This window comes from Octodon degus, unplaced genomic scaffold (genome assembly GCF_000260255.1).
Source record: "Octodon degus isolate 3935 unplaced genomic scaffold, OctDeg1.0 scaffold00045, whole genome shotgun sequence".
Classification (NCBI taxonomy): Eukaryota; Metazoa; Chordata; class Mammalia; order Rodentia; family Octodontidae; genus Octodon; species Octodon degus.
Window position 1 is genome coordinate 12,626,825 of NW_004524621.1, and position 26,772 is coordinate 12,653,596.

The 26,772-nt window shown below is 42.8% G+C and overlaps 1 protein-coding gene across 2 annotated transcripts in view; it reads left to right on the forward strand.

Annotated features, from left to right (window-relative positions):
* Nucleotides 1-23,143, forward strand: part of Dcaf12 (DDB1 and CUL4 associated factor 12) — a 39,334-nt gene extending 16,191 nt beyond the window's left edge. For both annotated transcript variants that reach the window (XM_004631913.2, XM_023716047.1), the window contains 7 exons: nt 2,878-3,084; nt 3,951-4,011; nt 11,083-11,276; nt 12,143-12,208; nt 17,194-17,356; nt 21,773-21,951; nt 22,896-23,143. In XM_004631913.2, coding sequence (XP_004631970.1) covers nt 2,878-3,084; nt 3,951-4,011; nt 11,083-11,276; nt 12,143-12,208; nt 17,194-17,356; nt 21,773-21,951; nt 22,896-23,054 — 1,029 coding nt within the window. In that variant the 3' untranslated portion in view covers nt 23,055-23,143. The remainder of the gene's footprint in view (nt 1-2,877; nt 3,085-3,950; nt 4,012-11,082; nt 11,277-12,142; nt 12,209-17,193; nt 17,357-21,772; nt 21,952-22,895) is intronic.
* Nucleotides 23,144-26,772: the final 3,629 nt, after the last annotated feature.

A 26,772-nucleotide genomic window follows, 5' to 3' on the forward strand; every position in this document is an offset into this window, starting at 1 on the left:
TTTTTTGCGGAACCGGGGATTGAACTCAGGCCCTTGCACTTGCCAGGGAAGCGCTTATTCCACTGAGCCATCTCACCGGCCCCTTTCAGATCTATCTAAACATGCCCTTCAAATCCCTCCCCTGGCAAAGGTCTTAAAAGTCTCAGCCTTCCTTTGTCCAGTTCAGAGAATTCCTTGACCTCCCCGAATTCTCTTCATGTCCTCAAAGAAAATAAAGCACCTTTCCCTTTTTCCTTCTGCCTGTTTCTCTGCTGCACTGTTCACCTGAAAAACAACTATCACCCTATATGTTATAGAACAGAGTCTCTGTAGATCAATGCTCAAATCTTTTTTTTTTTGGTGCCAGGAGTCAAGCTCAGGTGCTATACCTCTGAGGTATATCCCCAGCAGTGCTCAAATAAAATGGTGCCTGGGAAATTTCTGTGTGCTGAAGCTAGATTCTAATTTAATATATTCTCTCTCTCTCTCCCTCCCTCCCTTCCTCCCTCCCTTCCTCCCTTTCTTCTTCCCTCTTCTCTCCCTTTCTCCCCTTCTCCCCCTCCTCCTCTCTTAAATGTGGTCTCCATATGTTGCCTAGGTTGGCCCCAACATTGGACCCTCTCACCTCAGCCTCTTAAGTAGTAGCTGAAACTATTAGCACATGTTACTGCGACCAGATTCATGGTTTTTTGGGGGAAGAAGGGTCTGGGTTGGTTGATGTTAAACTTAGGACACCATCTGATCTATCTGAAAATTCTTGAAGAAACAACACACACACATACACACACACATGCACTCTCTGTTTGCTTACTATGTAGCCCAACCTGGCCTTAAATTTATTGTGATCATCCTCCCTTAGCCTCCCATATGCTACCATGCCTGGCGTTAAGTCAGAATTTTTTTTTTTTTTTTTTTTTTTTTTTTTTTTTGGTACCAGGGATTGAACTCCGGACCCTGTGCTTGCCAGGCAAGTGCTAATTCTACTGAGCTATCTCCTTGGCCCTTTTTTTATTTTTATTTTATCTGTATTTTATGTTTTTAACTTTTTTTTAAACTCAGAAATTTTTAACTGAGGCGTTTTATGAAGGGCCTAAGAATTGTTTTTGTTTTACAGGAGTTTTCTTCTCGTTCTTTGTTTTAAAGAAAAGTCCCTAGCATTTTGTTTGATTTAGTTTTCGTATTCTTTTTCATTCCAGGGTCTTCAATCCAGGGCCTTTTGCGTGCTAGACAAACACTTTACCACTGAGCCACACTCCCATCCCCCAAGTCATCTTAGTAATCAGTTTGGTACTCACTGGTCTAGACGCTAATGTATTATGGATGCATTGTCTCACACAAACATGTGAGTGGGCCATTAATGTAGCTGCAGTAAATGTTTTGATTAGTGATAATTGTTTAAAAGGGTAGGGCTGCTCAAGCCCAGCAGGTTTGAGAGCAGCCTGTGCAACAGTGAGAACCTATCACATAGAGAATTTTAATTCATCTTCCTAAAGTGTACCTTTAAAAAATTTATTTTATGATACTAGGGATTGACCCCAGGGCCTTCACGCTGAGCTGTATCTCTAGCCCTTTTTTATTTTTTATTTGGAAACAGGTTCTGACTAAGTCACTTTAAGTTGCCCATGCTAGACTCAAACTGTTAATCATCCTTCCTCAGCCTTCCAGAGTAGAATGACTACAGGTGTGTGCCAGCACTCCTCACCCCAAATTATATACTTTATGGAGGCAGAGATCATTTCTCCCTGGTTTATAGTTAACATTCTTTGTGTGTGTGTGTGTGGTGATGGGCATCATCAAATCTAGGGTCTTATACATACTAGGCAAATGCTGCACCCCTGAGCAATACTCCATCCCCCATAGTTATATTCTTGGCATCTGGAACAGTACTACAAACAATGAATGAACCATTGAATACTATGAAGAGCTTATCAGAGCCAGGTATATAGCCCAGTGGCACAGGCCCCTGCCTGGCAAGTACAAGGTCCTGAGTTTGATTGCCAGTACCAAAAAAAAAAAAAAGTTAAAGAGTCCATGAATTTTTATCACTTAGGAGGGTGAGGCAGGAGGATCATTGTGAGTTAAAGCCCAGCCTGGGCTACAAAATGCGCTCAAGGCCAGCCTGAACTGCATAGCAAGACCTTGTCTCAAAAAAGACCAAAAAAGTTTACCAATAGACTCCATTGGGAAGTTTCTTTCTATAAGACTAATCTTTTTCAAAAAATAGTTTGTGGGTTGAATCCTGGAAGGGAAAAGGAATGAGATTGGTAAAAGGGTGAAATAGAACATTTTAAGTAGTGAAATAGTATGAGCAAAGGCAGACAAGCATAGAACAGAACAGTAGTAGATACTTCTGGAATTTTTTCAGAAACCTAATAATAGAAAAGGCATGTTTAAAAGCATGTGACTATGAAGTGTTCTCGGAGCTTTGTTTTATGTACAAATTTTTGTGCATGTGAGGAATAAATACAAAATATGCCCATGCTGATGGAAAACTGTTGGTCTGGCTTTTGTGTCCATACCCTATTGCAAGACCTGTTTGAAGCTTTGTGTGCCTCAGACCAAATTTAGTCATTCTTACTCTGTGTGCATGTAGGATGGTAGTCATAGCTCTAGCATTACATTTATTTCAGTTTGATTTGACTAGTAGCCCTGACTATGCCTTTACTAATTTTCAGGGAATAGCATGTATTAAGCTTTCGCTGAATGTTTGATTGAGGACTGAAGGTATAGCTCTGTGGGATAGCACTTGCCTAGCATGCATGAGACCCTGAGTTCATCCCTAGTACTGCAGTGAATAAAAAAAGGTCGTTTGCTAATCAGACAATTGGATATTTATACCCTGCATTATCCATGTCAAGTAGAAATTGTGTTCAGATTCTGTATCCTTTTCTCTTACAGCTATTTGTAGTGGATGTCAAGACAAGCCAGATCACCAAGATCCCCATTTTGAAGGACCGGGAGCCTGGAGGTGTGACCCAGCAGGGTTGTGGCATCCATGCAATTGAGCTGAATCCCTCTAGAACGCTGTTAGCTACTGGAGGAGACAACCCCAACAGTCTTGCTATCTATCGACTACCTACCCTAGATCCTGTGTGTGTGGGAGATGTAAGTTTTCTCAATAGTTGTAAGTAGAGGTAACCTTGCTTTTAAATAGGGACAAGTAAGTAACATGGATCTTTTGTCCACCTGGGTGGAAGTGGTTTCCCTTAGATTTCTGTTGATCCTAAGAATATCAGGTGAGGTATAGGGGGATGATAGAAGAGGGACTGGACTCCATGTACAACAAGCATGTTGACAGAAGAGCTCTGCATGCAAGGGACATGTTACCTGCAGTAGTACCTTTGTCTTTCCAGCATTGAACCTCAAGAAAGATTGTAAGGGGCCAGTGAGATAGCTCAGAGGCTTAAGTGCCTTCCTGGCAAGCACAAGGTCCAGAGTATGATCCCTGGTACCGTAAAAAAGAAAAAAGAAAGATAGTAAGGCTGAGTACTGTGGCACTTTCATATAATTCTGGTTGCTCAAGAGACAAATGCAAGACAATCTAAGATTCAAGTGCAACCTAGGCAATTTAACAAGACTCTTTCAAAACAAACAATATAAACTGAGATTACACATGTAACCTGAGCACTCTGAGAGGCTGAGGGAAGAGGATTATGAGTTGAAGCCTAACCTGGGCAATTTAGCAACTTACTGAGATCCTTTCTCAAACAGAAAAATTTGAAAAGGCCAGGAATGTAGCTCAGTGTGAAAGCCCTAGGTTTCAATATATAGTATGATCAGGAAAAAAAAAGGTGAAGATTATGTGTTGAGATCAAGCCCTATGGGTTGAGACCACCAGGGACCACAGTTGTAATTTTCTCAAAGACATTTGTATCAGTCAGATTTGAATGTTTTGAAGAGAGTTCATTATAATCATATTTTACTGATTTACTTTTGTTTCCCTTCCTGTACCTGTCATTCTTCCCTCCAAGGATGGACACAAGGACTGGATCTTTTCCATTGCATGGATCAGCGATACTATGGCAGTGTCTGGTAAAGTTACCTTTTTTAGAGAGCTTTTGGTATGGCAGGGACATAGGGTTAGAGTTTGAGGTGCAGTGGTAGTATTTTAGGAAATAGCCTGAAAACAACAGAAATCCAGAACTCGTGTTTCCAGTGTTTGCTCTTCCTCTGTCACCATGCAACTGGATGTATCATTTCCCCTGTATCATAACTTTCTTATCTGTAAAGTGGAGATGTTAGCATATTCATCTATTGTCTATACTCTTACCTTGTTTCAAAAGAATGTATAAATAGCATGTTGTGGCTAGACACATTTTTGTTGGACTTCATTGAGATTATGGTGGTGAATGTGTTTTGGAAATGTGGGTATGATATCCAGAATATTAGAAGCAGTTATTAGCTGTACCACTTAATAGCATTAAATGTCTTACTGATAAATCTGCATAGGGTTTGGAGGATTTCTTTTCTAGTGGTTAGAATAATGGTAGGGAGGGAAGAGAGTAAATGCATGCAGAAAAATTAACCTACAGAATCACCGATCCTGTCTATGTTCTGCAGCCTAGAAAGTTGGCTCAGAAATGCTAACCAGCTTTGTTTAATACCCATGGATAAAAATATAGTCTCCCTCATTTCAGATTGAGCTGAATCTCTCTAGAATGCTGTTAGTTACTGGAGGAGACAGATAATCAGTGGTTACCAAACTTAGTACTTCACATACATTATTTCATAAATTCTTAAGAATAATACTATAGGTTTGCAAGAGTAGCTTCATATCATAAATGAGAATTTTGTTTGTTAGTTGTTGTTTTGAGACAGGGTTTCACTTTGTAGTTGAGGCTGGCCTTGAATTCATTATGTAGCTCAGGCTGGCCTTCAACTCCCAAGTGTTTCTCCTGCCTCAGTCTCCCACAGTCTAGCATTATAGGTGGCATGGGTCTGCGTTCAAGTGGATTCTCAATCATTTCATCACCCCATGGAATAAGAGCTTTTAAGATAGGAGCAGAGTCATGTCATACTTATGGGAGACCCTCATATGAGAATAATTTGAATAAATTTGGCTCAGGGGAACCAGAACTTAGGTTAGTTTTGAATACCTATCTTGGCCTGTGGAGATAGGTGGTCTAAGCACATGCCTGGCAAGCACGAGGACCTGAGTTCAATCACCAGTACCACAAGCCGTGCCAGCATTGGAACCCAAAAGGCCAGCACTGAAGCTGGGTGTGGTGGCAAATACCTGTAATCCCAGCGCTGAGGAGGCTGAGACAGGAGTATCACTATGAGTGTGAACTGTGTAGTGAGATCCTGTATCAAATAAGTAAAAAAGAAAAGAAAACTTCCCATCTCTTTTAGACACTCAGGGAGTATCTTGTGTTCTTGGGCTGATAGTGTCTCCATCTGCATGTCTGGAACAGTATAGACAAGTTTAAAACATGAGCTGTGCCTCAGGCTTACAATCCTGCCTCTAGAGTACAGGAACTATAGGCATGTGGAATCATACCCAGTTCACTGTGGTTTTTGTGAGACAGGATCTCACTATGTCAGTGATGGCAAAACTTTTAGACCTATTAGTGATAATAGCCATCTCTGGCACGCGTACCATACATTTGCCACCACCACACTGTGTTCCAGGCTGGCCTCACACCCACAATTCTCTTGGCTTAGCATTCTGAGTCCTAGTACTATAGGTGTGATACTATAAGTATCAGACCCAGCTAATATTAGCTACTCATTTGCAGTCAAGAAGGTATTAGAAATTTAACCCAGAGCCTTTGCACTGAGATACATCTTCAGTTCTTTTTAAAAAAAAAATTTTTTTAAATTTCTGTATAGAAAAGTCATGGTGAACCTATGGCATGTGTGTCACAGTGAACTATTTGTTATCATTAAAAGCAGGCTGGGTGGTTTAAGTGCCTGCCTGGCAAGCACAAGGTTCTGAGTCTGATCCACACTATCACATGCCATGCTGGCCCCAAAACTGGGCATAGTGGTACACACCAGTAATCCCAGACCTGGTAAGGCTGAGACAGGAGGATCAATACAGAGTCTGAACTGTGTGGCGAGACCCTGTACCAGATAGATAGATAGATAGATAGATAGATAGATAGATAGATAGATAGACGGGCAGACAGGTAGATAGGTAGATAGTGCCGAGACCCTGTACAAGATAGATAGATAGATAGATAGATAGATAGATAGATAATGTAAAAAAAAAATATTTAAGGGCCAGTGGTATATATAGCTCAGCAGACTAAGCGCTTAGGTAAGTGCAGGGGCCAGGGTTTGATCCCTGGCACCTCATTCTGCGCAGGCACTGCCCCTGGGCGTGCTGAGGCGGCAATGGAGTCCAGCCATGGTGATGCATGCCTGTAATCCCAGCACTAGGGAGGCAGAAATCAAGAGGATCACTATGAGTCTGAGCTGTGTAATGAGACCCTGCACACACAAAAAAGAAAAAACCTTAAAAAAACTTTAAAATGTTTGCCAACCAGGTGTGGTGGCACACTGCTGTAATCTCACACTTGGGAGGCTGAGACAGGAGGATCCCAGTGTGTTTGAGACAGCCAGGGCTACAAAGTCAACTCTAGGCTAGCCTGAACTACATAGTGAGACCCTGTGTCAGAAAGACAAAAAAAAATTATCACTGATACAGTGTCTCACCAAGTTACTCAGTTTGGGCTTGGTCTTGTGATCCTGCTGCTAGTATTACAGATGTGTGCCACCATGCCCTGCTTATTTGCCACTCTTGACATTTGGGCTAAATATGAATATTACCCATGAACATTGTGCCTCAAAGTTGGTATGTTCAAAATCCTTACCTCTATTTTAACTCTTGGCCCTTCTGGCCATGAGATGTATTGGCTTATGCTTCCATCTCCCAGCTAGGTCAACCACCAGAAAACTAAAACTCATCTTAAGGGTGGAAAGTGTAGCTCAGTGGTAGAACTTAGTGTGCATGAGGCCTTAGATTCAATACCTTGCACTGCCCAAAAGAAAAAGAAAGAAAAAAAATTAACACTTACTTTAGGCTTTTCAATCTCCTTAAATTACTAAGCCATGTTGATAACTTTTTTAAAATATCCATTAATTTCTTTTCTACCTTCTCAAGTGTCCCTCATCTACTCTTGAATTATGCCAGTGTCGTTTTGTATTTTCTGTCCATTTCTGTCCTTTCTTACACCTACCCAATCTTTATCTGGCTGCCAAGTTAGTACTTGAAATAATACTCTCCATCTGGATGTGGGTGTGACACTCCTATGATCCCAGCACTCAGGAGGCTAAGGCAAGAAGGATTGCTATAAGTTTTGAGGCTACTCTGGGCTACATAGTGAGTTCAAGGGCAGCCTGAACTAGTGAGATCCCTTTGTCTCAAAAGGGCAAAAAGAGAGAGAGATGTGATAAGGCAAGTATAACAAAATGTTAATAGTAGAAGATTAGGTAAGTAATCACTGCAAAATTCTTTCCATATCTCAGTATGCTTGAATTTCTTCTCTTTTTTTAGTGCACACGCTAGGCAAGTTCACTACCACTGAGCTAAACTGCCAACTCTGATTTTTTTTCATAACATTTTGAGGGGAAAAATAAAATCCCATCACACTCATATTCTATTAACCTGGATGGCTAGTCCAGTGGTAGAACACTTGCATGGCATGTGCAAAGCCCTAGGTTTGATCCCTAGTACCATAAAAGTCATTATCACTTTCTAAAAAAACTTTAATCTTTGACTTTTTTTGGACCTGGGGATTGAACTCAGGCCCTCGTGCTTGCCAGGGAGAGCGCTTATTGCACTGAGCCACCTCCCTGGCCCCTTTTGACTCCCTTAAGTACTGGAGATTGAACCCAGGACCTCACATACTAAACAAGCAGTGTACCACTAAGCTATATCAGCCCTATTATTTGAGTAACTCTCTAGTATCTATAGTATAAAATGCAAACCTTGTAGCAGAAATACAAGAACTCTGGCTGGGTACGGTAACACACACCTATAATCTCAACACTCAGACTGCAGCAGGATTGCTGTGGGTTCATGGTCAGCCTGGGTTACAAAGTGAGTTCAAGTCCAGCCTGAACTAAGTAGTGAAACCCTGTCTAGAAAAGACAAAAGAAGCGAAGAAAAAAAAGAACTCCCTACTTTTTGAGCTTCTCTCTGATAACTTCCATGCCTATACCACAAAAGTCAGCATGATGAACCATTTATAGTTCTCCAGATGTACAGTTCTCTTTCTGGACTTATGAATCCTCTGCTTTGAATCCTTGCCCACAAGCCCTATGCAAAAAAAAAAAAAAAAAATTGGGTAATATATTTCCGTGCTAGACAGTTCTTGCTAGGGATCATTTAAGAGATTACAGCATGGGAAGGGCAGCTTCTGTTCTTAAAAAAGGAGAGCTGGTTCAGTCCCCGGTACCACCAAAAAAAAAAAAAAGAGAGTTGGCAAATAATTTTGCCAGGAAAGGTGGAGATTTGAAGGGGGGGGGGGGACTGTTGTGTGTGTGTGTGTGTGTGTGTGTGTGTGTGTGTGTGTATGTGTGTGTAACAGTCTCGCTTCGCAGTTCAGACTCAGTGATCTTCCTGTCTCAGCCTCCCTAGTGCTGGGATTACCAGTATGTGCTACCACACCTTGTTCTGGGTCAGCAAGAAGTGCCTGGGGTTCTAGGGCCAGCCCAGCATGCAATAGCAGGGCTCAAACTCAGGTCCTTATGCTTGCCAGGCAGGCACTTATGCTACTGAGCTGTGTCCCCAGCCCTTTTTTGTCTTTTTTGGGACAGGTCTCGCTATGCAGTTCAGGCTGGCCTTGAGCTCACTTTGTAGCCCAGGCTGATCTTGAATTTATAATGATCTTCCTTCCTCAGCCTCCCAAGTGCTGGGATTACAGGCATGTGCTACCATGTCCGGCTAAGGCTTTTGTTTTGATTTTTGAGACAAGGTCTAGAAGCCATCCTTAAACTCCTTGTGTTCTGGCTGGTCTTGAACACACCATCTGCCTCAGCCTCTCAAATGATGCGATTATAGGAATATGCCACCACATTTGCTTTGGAAAAGGAATTTTTTTTTAATGGATTTTTTTTTTTTTTTTAATGGTTACTCCAGATGCTTTCTGTCTATTTATTTATTTAGAGACAGGGTCTCACTCTGTAGCCCAGGCTCTCCTCAGACTTGTGGATCTTCCTGCCTCAGCCTCTCAAGTGCTAGGATATCAGGTGTGTTCTACCATGCCTATTTTTCAAAGGAATTTTGAAACATTATTGTTGCCCAGCATGGTAATCCCAGCTATTCAGGAGACTGAAGCAGGAGAATTTATAAGGTGGATAATTTAGCAAAGTCCTGCCTTAAAATAAAAAAGGGGAATGTAGTTCAGTGGTGGAGCAGTTGTTTAGCATCAACAAGAGATCCTGGCGTCCATCCCTAAGAACTGTTTTCAGTACTGGAGATTCCATCTAAGGCTTTGATGATACTTATGCTACATTCTTAGCCTTTTTTTTTTTTTTTTTTTTTGAGATAGGATCTTGCTGAATTGCCCAAACTGATCTGAGGTTGTTATTCTTGTGCTAACACCTTCAAGCGGGATTATAAACATGTGAAACCATGCCTGCCTAAAGCAGTCATTCTAAATGGATTGTAATTTATGTATCCCTGGAAAGCTTTAAGGAAACTGAAAGTCCATGAAGCCCTGGATTAGATCCCCAGCACCAGGAAAAAGAGGGGATGGGCTGAGAGGAGGAAGAGGATGTGGGGGAGGGGATAAGGATGAGACATGGAGGAGGAGGATGTGTTTCTCTCTCTCTCTCTTTTTTTGTGTGTGTGTGCATTTCTCTCTTGATAGAGGTCTGTAATATTCTGAAGTCTCTTTAAAAAATCCAAAGGTTAAAAACTTTTAAGAGTGGCGCTGGAGAGAGAGTTCAGTAGAATAAGTGCTTGCCTGGCAAACGCAGGGCCTGAGTTCAATCCCGGTTCCGCCAAAAAAAAAAAAGAAAAAAAAACTTTTTAAGTACCATTTGGGGGCTGGAGAGATGGCTCAGTGGTCTAAAGCACCTACTTGGAACAAGCTTGGCAAAGCACAGGGACTGCGGTTCGATGCCCCAGCACCACATGCCAGCCAGCCCCGCCCCCTGGTGAGCTGAGCTGGCCACACACACACACACACACACACACACACACTAAATAAATGTAAAAATAAATAAATAGATGATTTTTTTAAAAAAGGTTAAAAAAAAAAAAAAAAGTACCATTTGGGCTTCTTTGTACATGCAGGAAGTAGAGGCAGGAAGTTTGCAAGTTTAAATCCCACCTGAAGGGACTTTCCAGTTTAGCCAGATTCTGTCTCAAAAACTGGGATTGTAGCTCAGTGCAAAAGCCCTGGGTTCAGTCCAGCGTCACACACACACTGATATAGAGCAGAGATGTCTAAATCCTACTGCCCACTGCAACTGACAGTAATGTATGCCAGCTGACCTGAACATCAATCCTCAAAAATAACAGCCTTATCATACTGTCCTAAATTTTCTTCATAAAAAAATCCCACTAATCATATTAAACTGCTGAGGAGCCGCAGAGATAGTGCAGCAGTCTAAGCACCTGCCTGGCCAACCACAAGGACCTGGGTTTGATCCTTCTGCCAGTACCACATGCCATGCCTTCCCCACCCCAGACACACCAAGCCATCCACCAAGACCATATGTGGTGGCACACGCCTGTAATCCTAGCGCTGGGAGGCTGAAACAGGAGAATCACTACAAGTCTGACCTGCATAGTAAGACCCTGTACCAAATACATTAAAAAAAAAAAAAAAAAAAAAGTTAAACTGCTGAAAAGTTATGTTTTAACAACCTGAGCTTATCTGAATCATTTTAAGTAACTATTAAAATTATCCTGGCCAGTTACAGTTGTAACTCACTGATGGAGCACCTGCCTGGCATTTGTAAAGCCTCAATTTATACCCCAACACCACCCCTCAAAAATATAAAAATGCCTACATATCTGTATCATCTGGTCAAGAGAGTGCAAGTAAGGGTGATGCTGAGAACTAAAGTCCACCATGGCCATCTGCAGAAGCGTCCCGTGGAGGTTTGAATCCATCTGACATCTGTGGTCTCTCTGCTCTGCAGGCTCTCGTGATGGTTCTATGGGACTCTGGGAGGTGACGGATGATGTGTTGACCAAAAGTGATGCAAGGCACAATATGTCACGGGTCCCTGTGTATGCTCACATCGCTCACAAGGCCTTAAAGGACATCCCAAAGGAGGACACAAACCCTGACAACTGCAAGGTCCGGGCTTTGGCTTTCAACAATAAGAACAAGGTACAAAGTCACAAAGGGATCTGTGAAGCCTGTCCTCTTGACTTATGTCTTCAGAGGTGTGTGCTCCTTTTTCCTCCCCACGGCAGGGCTTGCTAGGTAGCTTGGTTCTGTGTCCACAGAGCACCTTTTAAAGGCTGAGTGATGCTAGTAAGAATTTGTAATGAGACTGAGACATCCCCTTTCCCTTTGATTTCTGCAGTATTGCAGTCAACCTCGTGTTTCCCTGCAGCCACCTGATTTAATTATCCCTCAATTGCACATGCCTTTGCAGGGGCTCTATTTTAGGATTTTTTCATATTTGCCTCTAAAAGCAATCACTGTTTTTGTCTTCACAGTTTAACCTATTCCTTTTCACTACCTCCTTCACTCTGTCACATAGTCTTACCTAATCATTTGTGTTAGATCTCCTGACACTGATGTCTTGAGTGTAAGAATGTAGATCCAGAGCTGGAAGAGGAGAAAGGCTTCTGCAAAATCTGAACCATGTCACAGTTGAGAGGTAGTTTTTTTAGCCTCCTGTCTCCGATCCATATTTCTGGCCGAAGGTTAAATTTGTGTCTTCTAAATGAGACCCATTACTTACTGCTTTCACATTGAGACTTAGGTACGTGTCCTTCATTTGTGTGCTCTAACAGGATATTGGGAATGATGGCATAGTGAGGATTTTTTGAACATGTGAGCTGGGGGTTCCTTCTTGCATGCAGTCTAGTGTGCTATAATCCATAGGCTAATTAGGGACAGACCTTTGAAAATCACTGTGACATGGGAATAAAGGAGAGGACTGATCATCAGGGTCTTCCCTTGCTTTCTATTACACTTCAGTTGTTATAGGTAGGGCTATAACCTGGTTTTCATTGCTCTTGTAGGAATTGGGAGCAGTATCTCTGGATGGCTACTTTCATCTCTGGAAAGCTGAGAACACATTGTCTAAGGTATAAACGTGGCTTAATATGTGGCTTTTTGAGACAGGCTCTTGGTGGCCCCCAAACTTGTTAAGATTACAGATATGTACCACCACACCCAGCTTGTACTTTAGTACTTTAATGTAACACTCAGGTCTGGCATATATCTTAGTGGTAAAGTACTTCCTAGTATGTAAAAAACCATGGGTTTGGTCCCCAACATTCCAAAATAATCATTATTTTTCCCTGAGATTTTTCATCCTAGTCTAAAAACACCCAGTTTCCTGAGTTCTAGGCACGTTCTGGCATATTACATGAAATTCAGAGTCTACAGCCAGCCCCGCCCCTGGTGGGCTGAGCTGGCCACACACACACACACACACACACACCACACACACACACACACACACACACAAATACATAAATAAAAATTTAAAAAAGAGGGGGGCTGGTGAGATGGCTCAGTGGTCTAAAGCACCTACTTAGTACAAGCTTAGCAAAGCACAGGGACCACGGTTCAATCCCCCAGCACCACATGCCAGCCAGCCCTGCCCCCTGGTGGGCTGAGCTGGCCACACACACACACACACACACACACACACAAATACATAAATAAAAATTTAAAAAAGAGGGGGGCTGGTGAGATGGCTCAGTGGTCTAAAGCACCTACTTAGAACAAGCTTAGCAAAGCACAGGGACCACGGTTCAATCCCCCAGCACCACATGCCAGCCAGCCCTGCCCCCTGGTGGGCTGAGCTGGCCACACACACACACACACACACACACACAAATAAATAAATAAAAATTTAAAAAAAGAAAAAAGAAATTCAGAGTCTAGCATGCCCTCCTTTTTGGGCACCAGGTATTGAATATAGGACCTCATGCTTGCCAGGGAGGCACTGTGCTCTTGAGCTATATCCCTGGTCTCATGGCATGCTTCTCTTGAAGGAAAGTCTTTTTAAAGAAATTGGAAAGTGACTAGGGAGATAGCTCACTAGTCTTAAGCATCTGCCTGGCAAGCGCAGGGACCTGGGTTCAATCCCGGGACCACGTGCTATCAGCCCTGGAACCCCAGGTGTACCATGCGAGCCACTGAAACCAGGTATGGTGGCACACACCTGTAATCCCAGCACTGGAGAGGCTGAAACAGGAGGAACACTATGAGTCTGAGCTGCATAGCAAGACTCTGGAGCTAATTAATTAAATGATTTTAAAAAAATAAAATGAGATTGAAAGAGCTAGGCACAGTGGCACATGCCTATAATCTTATCATCTGGGAGGCTAAGACAGGAGGAGCATTTTGAGTGCTACCTGAGCAATTTAGCAAGACTGTTTTAAAAATAATTTTCAAAGGGGGCTGCGAAGGGCCAAGGATACAGCTCAATGGCATAAGTGTCTTGCCTAGCAAGCGCAAGGTCCCAAGTTTGATCCCTAGTACTGCAAAAAGGGGGAGGGGGCTAAGAAGCAGGGCATGTTGGCACATACCTATAATCCCAACAGCCAGGAGATTGAGGCAGGAGGATTGCTGCTAGTTCAAGGCCATTGTGAGCTATGTAGTGAGTTGAAGGCCAGCCTGAACTATAGTGAGATCTTGTCTGAAAAACAAATATTTTTTAAAAGAGCTATGAGCTGGCTGTGGTGGCACAGGTTTATAATCCCAGTAGTTGGGAGGCTGAGGCAGAGGATTGCCACAACTGCAAGGTTAGTGTGGGCTACATAGTTCAAGATGAGCCTGAATTATATAGCAAAACCCTATATCAAAAACCACCTGCTTAGGCAAGCACAGGGACAGGGGTTGATCCCCAGCAGGCACCACATGCAAGTGCTGGCCCTACCCCTGGGCACACTGAGCCAGCCACTGAGACCGGGCGTGGTGGCACACACCTGTAATCGCAGTGCTGGAGAGGCTGAAAACAGGAGGATCGTTACGAGTCCAAGCTACGTAGTAAGACCTGTACTAAATATAAAAACAAACCAAAAAAAAAAAAAAAAAAAAAAAAAAAAACCCACAAAAACAAAATTGAAGGATGGGATGGCTGATAATGTACCTCTGTGTGCAGGCCCTGGATTTAATCTCTTGTACTACATCAAAAAGAAAAAGAATAGAAAGAGGTTATTTTTACAGACTGCTTTAACTAGAAGTCCTCTAGCCCACACTATATTTAAGTATTTGTTTATTGATTGTTGATTGCCTGATATATTGTTAAGACAGGAAAACTTAAATGTTAGGAGCCACTAGGGACTGAAGATAAACCATGTCTGAAATAATCATGTGAGATAATGAGGTAACTGATTTAATTAACAAGTAGTACAAATAGCTTTTTCATAGTTAAGTCTACATTTGAATCATTTACCCTTATCTCCCCTCAGAGGCCTTTACTACTTGCTACTTCTCCAAGTTTTTCATAAGAGGAGGCAGAACTGGGTGTGGAGACATAATGACCGTGTTACCCAGTCCCATCTTCGTTTCCAGGATTTTCTTGTCTGGAACAGTAAATTGAACACAACAAGCAAAAACAATGACAAAGTTTATTTGAAAAAGTAAAAGTGAAGGGAGGATAAGGGGGAAACAGGCTCTGCAGAGTGAACGTAGGTCAAATAAAAGAAAGAAAAAAGTACCCCCTGCTGAACACAGGCAGGCTACCATGAGGAAAGCCATGGTAGCAAGCTCTTTGTAGCAACTGTGTTTTTTGTGCCATCCACACCTCACAGGAGCCCTTTGAGAACTTCTACATATGGGGTCCTGAGAGGCAGTGCGGGGTAGATTCTAGGATTCCACCACACCTCTCTTCCCAGCCAGTCTAAGCTATGCCCTATTTCCTATTTCAGCAGCGGGAGTCCTAGGCAGGAGACCTACTGGTTGCTGGAGAGCCACCCTGGGCGGCATAATGTCTCAGTTAATTTTCTATCCTTGATGGGACAAAATACCCAACAACCAGAATTAAGGAAGAAAAGGCTTATTTAGCTCACAGTTAGCGAAGGTGTCCGTCCATACTCAGCTGGCTCCAAGGCAGATGGCACATGGCAAAGGGCAGTAGCTCATGGCAGCGGAAAACAGCAAAACAACAAGAGCAAAAGAGAGTAGTGGCAACAGACAGCAAGTCTGTCTCCCTTAAGTTGCATTCAGGCTATCTGCCCTAGGCTAGGTGTAGTACTCAGACCCATAATCCTAGCAGCATTCTACACCCATAATCTAAGCACTGAATCATGAATTAATCACTTAACTGTAGAAGTCTGCCCCATAATTGCATGAGGCTTTGGAGGGACAGCTAGACACAAACCATAACACATAGTGAATTCAAGGCCAGTCTCGATTAGTGGTACAATACCTTACCTCAAAAAGGGGCAGGGTTGGGGGAGGATATAACTCAGTAGCTCGCAAAGTCCCGAGTTTGATTACCCGTACAGAAAAAAACAAACAAACAAAAAACACAGAAGTGGTGGTATGCACCAGTAATCCCAGTACTCGGGAGGCTGAGACAGAGGGATAGCTGTGAGTTCAAGGCCAGCCTGAGCTACATAAGTGAGTTCAAAGCCAGTGTGAACTGCATGAGACCTTGTCTCAAAAAGACAGAAAGAGCCCCACAGGGATATAGCTCAGCAGCACAGTACCTTTCCGCAAGTACAAGGTCCTTAGTTTGATTCCTGTACCCAAAAAAAAAGAAAGAAATGAGCTCCAGAATAGATTATTGGTGCCAGAAAGAAGCGCCTGCCTGGCAAGTGCAAGGACCTGGGTTTGATACTCGGTACCATCTGCTGTGCTGGCCCCAGAACCCCAGGTGCACCATTGCTGAGACAGGAGGATTGCTATAAGTTGGAGCTGTGTAGTGAGAGCTATACCAAATAAATAAAGGGTTTAAAAAAAAAAAAAAAAAAGCTCTCAGGCAGCAATCTAAAGAACTGCACAAGGCAAAGTTTACAGCTTACTCTTGCAGAAGGATACAGTTGTGCCCAGACCCAGGGCAGGTCCACCAAGCAGGTAGAGAAGGGATCTGTTTAAGTCTTCATTCATTGGAAGCAGCTATCCTTTAAATTCATTGGCTGAATTCAAAGCTTACAGTCTATGGCAGCTGGCTAGTTTAAGCTGCACAATGGGAAGATCTGAAGTTACAAAAGGGGAAACAGAAAGTCCTTGGCTCTTGATAAGCTATTTTGGTCTGTAACTGTGTTTCCAGAATTTAAACTGAACAGGCATTTCTCAATAATTCCAATGTGGGGGCCGGGGAGATAGCTCAGTGGAATAAGCACTTGCCAGGGCCTGATTTCAATCCCTGGTTCCGCAAAAAAAAAAAAATAATAATAATAATAATAATAATTCCAATGTGTTTAGGGATGGCCGCTTAGGTTGGTCTAGAGTGTTAAGATGGAGGCACTCCTGTTTATATCCTTTGATAGAAAAGATAGAACCAAAGGTTCTCACAAAAGGAAGGAGGGCTCTGGGAAGTAGTGATTCCCTATAACAGAGCAGCTCGAAGCTTGTCTGACTTTGCATGGTGTCTGATGTGCAGTAGTGCCCACTAACAATTTGTGAGGTGACAAGGATCCAGGTTTAAGGCTGCCTCAGGTTATTTGGGTTAACTCAGGCAGGAGTGTGCTTTGTTATGTACAATTGCCATTCAACTGAGAGTCAGGCGATAGGGTAGCTAGAAATCAGCCCCTTTATGAGAAGGGCATTTGTCTCTTCCTGCTGACAGAATGGGGTGGAACCTTGGCATTAGTGTCCTGTGGTTATTCCTGGAACAACCGGTAGGTCTTTCCCTTTCCTGGCTTTTCTCATTATTTAATTTCAGGTTTACATTTTTCCTTAAGCAGAGGTTCCTTTTTTAAAAAGAGTGCTGGAATCATAAGTGTGTGCCGCCACACCCAGCAGGTTTTTCCTTAATCATGTTTGTCCTTTTCTCTGACCTCATGCAGCTATACATGAAGGAGACCCACAGTGGCAGGAGTCCAAGCAAAAAGCTCCTGCCTTAAGCACTTTGGCTTACTGTGGTTACATCTCTCTTCACTCTTTTCAGCTCCTCTCCACCAAGCTGCCATATTGGCGGGAGAATGTGTGTCTGGCCTATGGTAGTGAATGGTCAGTGTATGCGGTGGGCTCCCAAGCTCATGTCTCCTTCTTGGATCCACGACAGCCCTCAAACAGTGTCAAGTCTGTGTGTTCCCGGGAACGAGGCAGTGGTAAGTCCTATGTGTCCTTTGTGGACTAGCAGATTCGTTGCAAATGGGTCTTTGCCTTCATTTTCTATGTTTGTTTTCAAATAAGTGTAGTGGCAGTTGGGGAGATAGTTCAGCGGCACAGCACCTGCCTGGTGAGCACAAGGTCCTGAGTTCAATTTCTGGTCAAAAAAAAAAATCAACTAAACAAGTATGGTGATGGATATGTATAACATGGAAGTAGTTGCTAACTCAGAGATGAGCTTAAATACCAGTATATGGCAGCAGAGATTCAGATACCATAGGAGCTTTTGCTGAAAACCACCAGTCAGGACATTGCTGATTTTTCACTAGGGTCCTGCCTGAATTAAAGTTCTTTTGGTGGGGCCGGGGAGATGGCTCAGTAAGATAAGCGCTTGACTGGCAAATGCAAGGATCTGAGTTCAATCCCCGGTTCCACAAAAAAAAAATAAAATAAAGTTCTTTTGGGGTGGGGAGGTAGCTCAGCTGTCTAAGTACCTGCCTGGCAAACACAAAGATCCAGGTTTGATCCCTGGTACTGCGTGCCAGCCACTGAAACTGGGTGTGGTGGTGCACACCTGTAATCCCAGTGCTGGGGAGACTGAGACAGGAAGATCACTTTGAGTCCCAGCTACATAACAAGACCCTGTACCAAATAAATCTTCAAAAAATAATAATAAGGTCTTCAAGATACCTTAGCAGACTAAAGTGCCTGCTTAGGCAAGTGCAGGTTCAGTCCCTAGCCCCATATGCTGTGACTGCCCCATCCCCAGGATGGGCTGAGCTGGCAAAAAAATAATAATAAAGTTCTTTTTACAGCTGGGCGTGGTGGTGCACATCTGTAATCCTAGCACTCTGGAGACTGAGGCAGGATGATTCCTGTGAATTGAAGGCCAACCTGGGCATCATGAGCAAGTTGAAGGCCAGGCTAAACTACATTGTGAGACCCTGACTCAAAAAAAAAAGATTCTGTTTGTATGAAGTGTTGGCATGGTGGATTTAAGGATTTTACAAGAAGGCATGAAGATACTTTTAGGGATGATGATTATGTTCATTGTTTTTGTGGTGATGGTGTCATGGATGTATACATGTTATTATACCCTCAGATTGAGGCTAGAGGTGTAGATCAGGGTAAAATTGCTATCCTAGCACACAGAAGGACCTGCTTCAATCCTAGCACTGAAAAAAATCTCTCACATTTTTGTTTTTCTTTTACAGTCTGTGAATTAAACTCGGAGCCTTCAAACTAAGCTACACAGGGCCAGCCAGATAGTTCAGCAGACTAAAGTGCCTGTTTAAGCAGAGCACAGCAGCTGGGGTTTGATCTTCAGTGTGCTGTGCCAGCCCTGCCCTCCTGGGGAGTGCTGAGATGGTGACTGAGACTGGGCATGGTGGCACATGCCTGTAATCCCAGCGCTTGGGAGGCTGAAAACAGGAGAATCACTATGTATGAGTCTGATCTATGTAGTGAGACCCTGTAGACCCTGTACTAAAAATACTTTTTTTTTTTTTTTTTCAGTACCAGGGATTGAACTCATGACTCTGTGCTTGCCAGGCAAGCACTTATTCTACGGAGCTATCGCCCCGGCCCTTAACAATACATTTAAAAAAGAAAAGACTAAGCCACATCCTCAGCTCCTTTTTATTTTTTGAGACAGTCTCACTAAATTGTCCAGGCAGGACTTGAGCTTGAGATCCTCTCAGTGTGCTAGGATTATAAGTGTGCACCTCAATCTCTAGCTTCACATTTTATACTTAAATATTTACATTATATATGACAGTTGAACTTAACACTGGGTAAGTCAGGCTTACACATCCGGTCTTTTATACCATATTTTAAGAGTACCTGATTCTTTATTGGAGGAATATAAATATACACTACATGTTTGTAGTGTACTTGAAGGTCTCAAAATACCTTTTTTTTAAGCCAGATATGGTGTCATATGCACTTGGGAGGCCAAGGCAGGAGGATTACTGTTGAGTTCCAAAACCAGCCAGAACTGCATAACAAGACCCTGTCTCAAAAGCAACAACAAAAACACAAGATACCTTTTTCTGACATCTTATTTCATCCTGTTGAGAATCCCTCAGAAAGCATGTAGGAAATGAGTATTAGTCCCAGCTACTAAGAAGGCTGAGGCAGGAGGATCACTTAATTCCCAGGAATTTAAGGCTACCCTGGGCAGCATAGTAAGACCCCATTTTAGCCAATCTGTAGCAGTCCCATCACTTGGGAAGCTAAGGCAGGAGGATCAGCATGAATTCAAGTCCAACCTGTGCTACCCAGTGAGTTAAAGGCCAACTTGAACTATATAGGAAGACAGTGTCTCAATACCACATCCCCAAAATGAGAAGGGAGGGAAGGGAGAGAGAAGAAGGGGTAGGGGAGAAGGAGGGAGGGAAGGGAGGTCGAAGAGAGAACATGCGCACTACCTAAGAGAGTGAAGCAAGAAAACCACAAATTTCAGGCTAGACTAAAACTTGGTTTAGCAGGACTGTTATCTCAAAATAAATAAAAAGGACTGAGTATATAGATTTTCCTGCCTGAGCCTTCTGAGTACTGGTATTACAGGTGTTTCCTACTATGGTATCACAGTTTGATGAGGCACAGCAAGGGATTAGAATCTAGATCATATAGTTTAACAAAGTATTTTCTTTCTATCTTTTTAAAATCTAACTCAGGAGGTCTGCCCATTAGCTCAGTTGTTTAAGTGCCTGCTTCATTAAGTAAAGCAGTCAGACTCAGAATAATTCTGTGGTTCAATCCCCAGATCCTCATGCCTTACCAGACGTGCCCTTAAGGCATCCTGAGCCAGAAAAAAAAAAAAAAAAAAAATCCTTCTAAAATCAAACTCTTTCCTTTCTTTTTTTTATTTTTTAAAATTTTTTTGAGGTACAGCACTGGGAATTTAACCCAAGCAGCACTAAACTATATCCCCAGACTTTTTCTGCTTCGTTTTTCCTTTTGAGACCCAGTTTGGGCTCAAGCTTGGAATCCTCCTGTCTCAGCCTCCTGAGTAGCTGGGGTTACAAACATGCATCGCCATGCTGCCTATTTGTTTATTTTGCCTATTTATTATTTTAGACACAGTTTTAATATGTCTTGAACTATGTCATCCAGGCTGACCTCAAATTGATATCCTTCTATCTCAGCCTCCCAAATACTGGAATTACAGGCTTGTATCACATACCCAGCTCCTGTTTTACAGGTTTTTTTGGATGAAGTTTCGCTGTATGTTTTTGTTCTTGTTGTTGTTTCTTTGGGGTTTTTTTGTTTTGTTTCGTTTTGTTTCAGGTACTGGGGATTGAACTCAGGACCCTGCAGTCATTCTACTGAGCTATCTCCCCAGCCCCGGCTATACATTGAGGCTACCCTTGAACTTGCTTTGTAGCCCAGGATGGCCTTGAACTTGCTTTTTGCATTGATCATCGTGCCTCAGCCTCCCTCTTTAAATTTTATTGAGATGCTCATGTTTTAGAATGAAGGATTAAAAAAAAAAAAGAATGAAGAATAATGAAAGTAGTTTAGGGAAGGAATAAATAAACATGGCTGGAATGACATGTAATGACAAGTTTTTAAGAGAGTTTGGCTCTTGTTAATGTTAGCTTTATATTTAATGAAGGAATATTGGTTCCACAAATATTTTGAAGCTCCTTGTGCATGCCAAGAGCTATTCATTTAATTGGTACAGTAGATGTATGTTCTTAATAACCCAAAGTTAAGTAGCATGTCTTAAGTTCATGCTATGAGTGAATTTATGGAATGCTTAAATACTAGGCTTTTTTCCCACCATCATAATGTACTTAATGTCAGATAAAGACTTACAGTAGTGTTAGTGCTTTTAGGTTAAATACAAAGAAGTCCTTGTTGATGTAATGATTTGTAAATACACAGATTATCCTGAGTCACAGAGTAGTTCGGTAGCATATAATGGACAAGAGCTGACAGTTATGGCAGATAGCTTGACAGTGACTCAAGGGAGATAGGGAAGTTCTGGATACACACATTCTTGGGCCAAAAGCATCTTTGGGGCTGGAGAGATGGCTCAGTGGTCTAAAGCACCTACTTGAAACAAGCTTGGCAAAGCACAGGGACCGCGGTTCGATCCCCCAGCACCACATGCCAGTCAGCCCCGCCCCCTGGTGGGCTGAGCTGGCCACACACACACACAATAAATAAATGTAATAAATAAAAATAAATAATTTTTTTTAAAAAAAGCATCTTTGGCATCATTAGGAATCTAGCTTGGTGGAGGGTTGTCAGAGAGTTCCTGTTAGTGAATATGAGCTGCTTTCAACCATTGGGCAACATCATCTGATAGCTGGGTATGCAATGCAGACTCAGCATTGGAAAAATTCAGTTTAGCAGACCTTCGAGCACGTGCTCTTTTTCTCATGCCCTTCACTTTTCTTTCCTAGGGATCCGGTCAGTGAGCTTCTATGAGCACATTATCACTGTGGGCACAGGGCAGGGCTCCCTGCTCTTCTATGACATCCGAGCACAGAGATTTCTGGAAGAGAGATTCTCATCTTGTTGTGGGTCCAAGCCCAAGCTAGCAGGGGAAAATCTGAAACTAACCACTGGCAAAGGTTGGCTGGTGAGTAAGCCCTCACTTGAGATAGTCACTGAGCAGTAGCAGAAAGATGTCCTTCCTTTAACACCCGTTCCTGCCCTATTGATGTACCACCCTCAATTTTTTATTATTAAAAGGCACTCCATGGTGCCAAGAAAGACACTTTCTCCTAAACTTGCTTTTGTGTCTATGAGTGAGAGTATTCACGGAATGCTTAAGTACTAGGCTTTTTTCCCACCATCATAATGTACTTAATACCAGATAAAGACTTACAGTACCATGCTAATGCTTTTAGGTTAAATACAAGGAAGTCCTTATTGATGTAACAATTTGTAAATACAGAGATTATGCTGAGTCACAGAGTAGTTTGGTAGCATATAATGGATCTACAGGAAAACAGATGCCCAGTAACATATACTAGACCTCCCCCAATGGTAATAGGGTAAGAAAGATAAGGCATTTCCTGCCAAGAGTGCTAGTGGATTATACAGTTTGGTACTTGGAACCAAAAAACCTGTACTTTGCGTAGCAACTCTTCAACCTTCTCAATTCTGCTCTAATGTTTAGTTGGAAAAGTGAGGCCCTGGGCTGGGGAGATAGCTCAGCGGACTGAATGCCTGCCTGGCAAGCGCCAGGTCCCAAGCTCAATCCTGATACTGCATGCCATGCCAGCCCTGGAACCCAGAGGCACTGTGCCAGCCACTGAAACCATATGTAATGGCACACGCCTGTAGTGCCAGCGCTGGAGAAGCTAAAACAGGATCACTATGAGTCTAAACTGCATAACGAGACCCTATGTCAAAGAAAAAAAAAAAAAAGTGAGGGCCCGTTCCTTGGAGAAGCAATCTCCTTTCATCACTTATAAGTGGAGGACTGTCTTATGGAGACCAGAAAACATTCCTGTTCCTTCCTGTCCACTTTCCTTCCCTGTAGCCTAAAGGTCTAACACTTCCTTTCTCTTTCTGTAGAATCATGATGAAACCTGGAGGAATTACTTTTCGGATATTGATTTCTTCCCCAACGCTGTTTACACCCACTGCTACGACTCGTCAGGAACGAAACTCTTTGTGGCAGGAGGTCCTCTCCCTTCAGGGCTTCATGGGAACTACGCTGGGCTCTGGAGTTAATGACAACTGTCTCCCAAAATGCAAATTTACACTAACATTCATCCTTGGTTTCCTTGTTCTTCTGATTTGTTTTCTTCTGATTGTGTGAAGCTTTTCTGTTTTAGTGGAAATACCAAGTTTGCTAGTGGTTTAAGCACCCAGTAGGAAGACAATTTGTATAGATATGCAGAGGGTGTTTTTTGTTTTTTGGTTTCTTTTTTTCTTCTTTTTTTCCCATCTGGTTCTCTGTTTTGTCATTTTTTTTCCTTTTTAACTTCTCAACCAAACATTTTTGCAAATCTTGTTTGTATTTTTTCTTAAGAGACACAGCCTCTTCCCTCTTTGGCTTCATTCAGCTGAAATGACATGGTCATTCTCACCCTTACTTCACTCTTGAGAAGTAGGGCTCCTTTATAATTACGAGGTAGCGATCAGACTTTCTATGAAAGTCTGGGAGCTGTGTGTGTGCGCGCGCGCGTGTGCGTGTGAATTTGTGTGCCTATAGGTACTGTGTCACTGAAATTACCTGGAGTGAAGATTACTTGTAATTAAATATTTATAAAAGAAACAACTTTATTCAGGGTCCAGCTTTGGGACTGGTTTGTATCTTTTTTCTAAAGTGTAACAACATGATAATAGAAAGTAAAGCCAGAAAAATATCACTACTGGGAATACTTTTTTGAATTGGATTTCCGAGTACTTGTAGGTTCCCATACCAGGACTCTGAAGTGATCTGCACCTACCTACCTTCATACCTCTCTGTTTACTGAGTGAGTACACTTAGGTTTATATGTCACTTCTTGGCACCCTGCTATCTACTTAATGTCCACTTCCCTAAAACATTATTAATGCAGCTCTGGAGGCTGTGGAAAGATTTGGCAGAGAGAAATGAATCCCAGTCTCCCTCTCCCTACCCTCAAATAAGAGCCAGCAGGGGAGCGGGTCTCAAGTATGTTACGATTCCCATACATAAAGCCAGGTGTGGTGGCACATGCCTATAATCCTAGCACTTTTGGAGGCTGAGACAGGAGGATCCTTGTAAGTTTGAGACCAGCCTGGGCTACAAAGTGAGCTCAATGCCAGTCTGAGCTGCATACAGAGACCCTGTCTCAAAAAGAAAAAGAAAAAAAAAAAAAAGTTTCCCATACATAGTTCCCTTGGCTTTGAGGAGAAACTTCTCTGCCGTTCTTCCAGTCTCCTCAGTGAGTTTTGCTGCTGTCTTCTAAACTGGAGGGTGGGGTTGTCTGTGTGGTGTAGTGAGTGCTTCCTGTGTGGAGTGTTTATTTTCTCAGTGCAGTGGAACTCAGGGCTGGAGTCCCCTCTCTTCCTCTGCTGACTTGGCCCTAGTATGGTGATAAGGTGGCCTGTAACCAGCATCCTGCATGTAACACCATCAATATGATCAGTGACATGTCTAAACCTCTCTTGAATTGTTTAGTCTGAGGTTTTTAAGCTTGCAGGCAACTGACTGTAGTGTCCAGTTGTTCCCTGCTTTTTATACATCACATTGAAGATAATAACTTTTCCTGCCCAGATTCCTCTTAGCAAATACACTGCTTCTGTCAGTGTCCCAAGCTGGGGAATGGAAAGTTTATGTTTATTCCTGTACCCCAGTGTCTGAGTTGCTCTCTCAGTTATCCCCCTCTTCCCTGGATGTAGGAGGGGAGATTGGAAATAAGAGTACTGTGCAAAAAAAAAAAAAAAAAAGTACTGTGCATAACGTTGAGGACTGGTGGGTGAGGTGAACAGTCTCTCCTGCATTGGTGGCACACACCATACACCACTAACTCTGAAACTTTTACTTTCTAACCTAGAGAAATAGGTGCTATAAACAAGGAATTAAGCAAAATGCTGGATGCTGGAAATCTTTTGTCTTAATTTTTTTTTTCTATTGTTAAACTACAGGCTGTAGATTTCTTAGTTCTCACAGAACTTTCTTATTTTAAACTGACTTGTATATTTAAAAAAAAAAAAAAAAAAAAAAAACCTCTTAAGTAGGATGTTTTGTACTGTTGTCAGACCCTCTTCTGTAATGGCTAATATGTTTGATCATTTGAGATTTTCTGTTTTTAAAAATGTACCATTTGAATTTTTGCCAAGGAAAAAATAAATATTACTCTAGTGATCTGAGTGAGTCTGTGTCTTCTGGGGCTGCTTGGGAACTGATTTGGAGGTGCACTGGGATTACTCAGGGCAGTAGGAGGACACAAGTTCCCTAAGGTTTAGGGGCAGGGATACAGCTGTTAAAGCCTGCTTTCTCCTGGGCCCCAGCTCTGGCCCAACATCAGTAGCTCTGGGATCCAGTTGAGCATGACGCTAAAGTAGTATGCCTGAAAGAAAACAGGCTGAGCATGCCAGCGGAGGTGCTTGTCCTTGCTCTGCTTTGATTTTTTTTTTTTTTTCCTTTTTTATGTATTTGGTACAGGGTCTCACTATGCAGCCGTGACTCATTGATCCTCCTGTTTTTCAGCCTTCCCATTGCTAGGATTACAGGTGTGCACCACCGCACCCAAATTTGCCTACTCAACATGCCCTGGGGGTGGGGCCGGAGTGGCATGCCAGACCAGGGATCAAGCCCTCATCACTGTGCTTGCCAAAGCAGGCACACTTACTTTGCTGAGCTAGCTTGCCAGCCATGTTTTTGTTCTTTTGAGAGGGTCTTGCTGTGTAGTTCAGGGAGCCTTGAACTCATTGTGTAGCCAGGTGTGGTAGCACACACGTATAACCCCAACTCTCAGAAGGGTGAAGTAGGAGGATTGTTGTGAGTTGGAGACCAGTTAGGGCTACAAAGTTAGCTCAAATACTATCTCAAAGAGACAAGCATAGCCTAAGTCCTCAGGGTTCCTCCTCCTAGGTGCTAGGCTTAGGGGTGTCCTCAGCCACGTGGCTCTTTGAAGAGCATGGTACTAGCTCCTCTTGCATTAGGGTTAGTTGATAGGTCCTTTCTATATCAATGAGTGGCATCTCAAAAATGACTGTGAAGTGATTACACAGTGCTCTGGGCATAGGATGCAATTGTTTACAGCTGGAACTTCGCTGCTCTTTGTAAGGAGTGGATGTGGAGATAATGTTCCCAGAGCCTGTTTGGGGCTGTAGCTGAGAGTAGCCTACTGCTGACATAATCAAAGGCTGCAAGTCAAGGAGAGTGAAAGAGTTGAAGCAATTTGAGTGGGCTTCCAAGGGAAGCTATACAAGGGACAGGGACTAAAACAAGCTTTTTCTGTAATAAGTTTAGAAGACCAGCTCCTAGAAAGTATTGCTTGCCAGGCATGGTGGCACACTCCTATAATCCTAGCAGCACTCAGGAGGCAGAGGCAGGAGGATCATTGAGAGTTTGAGACCAGCCTAGACTACAAAGTAACAAAGTAACTTAAGACCAACCTGAACTGCATAGTGAGACCCTGTCTCAGGACAAAAGCAAAAGTAAAAGTGTATTGGTGCTTGCACAATGTACCATGTTTTTTTTTTTTTTTTTTGAAATGCAGATTGAAAACAATACATGTTGGTAATTACTTTGGGACTCGTGCTCCCTAGATAATGCTCAGAGGGAGGTGACTTAGGGGTGGTGGGATGCACTGGTCTGGCCCTCTAGCCTTATTGGAATCTTGATCTTGCACCCTGACAGCTACATTTTCCAGCAAAACAAATATCTCAGAAGGGCTTTGGAGGGGCTGGTGAGATGGCTCAGTGGTCTAAAGCACCTACTTAGAGCAAGCTAAGCTAAACAAAGCACAGGGAC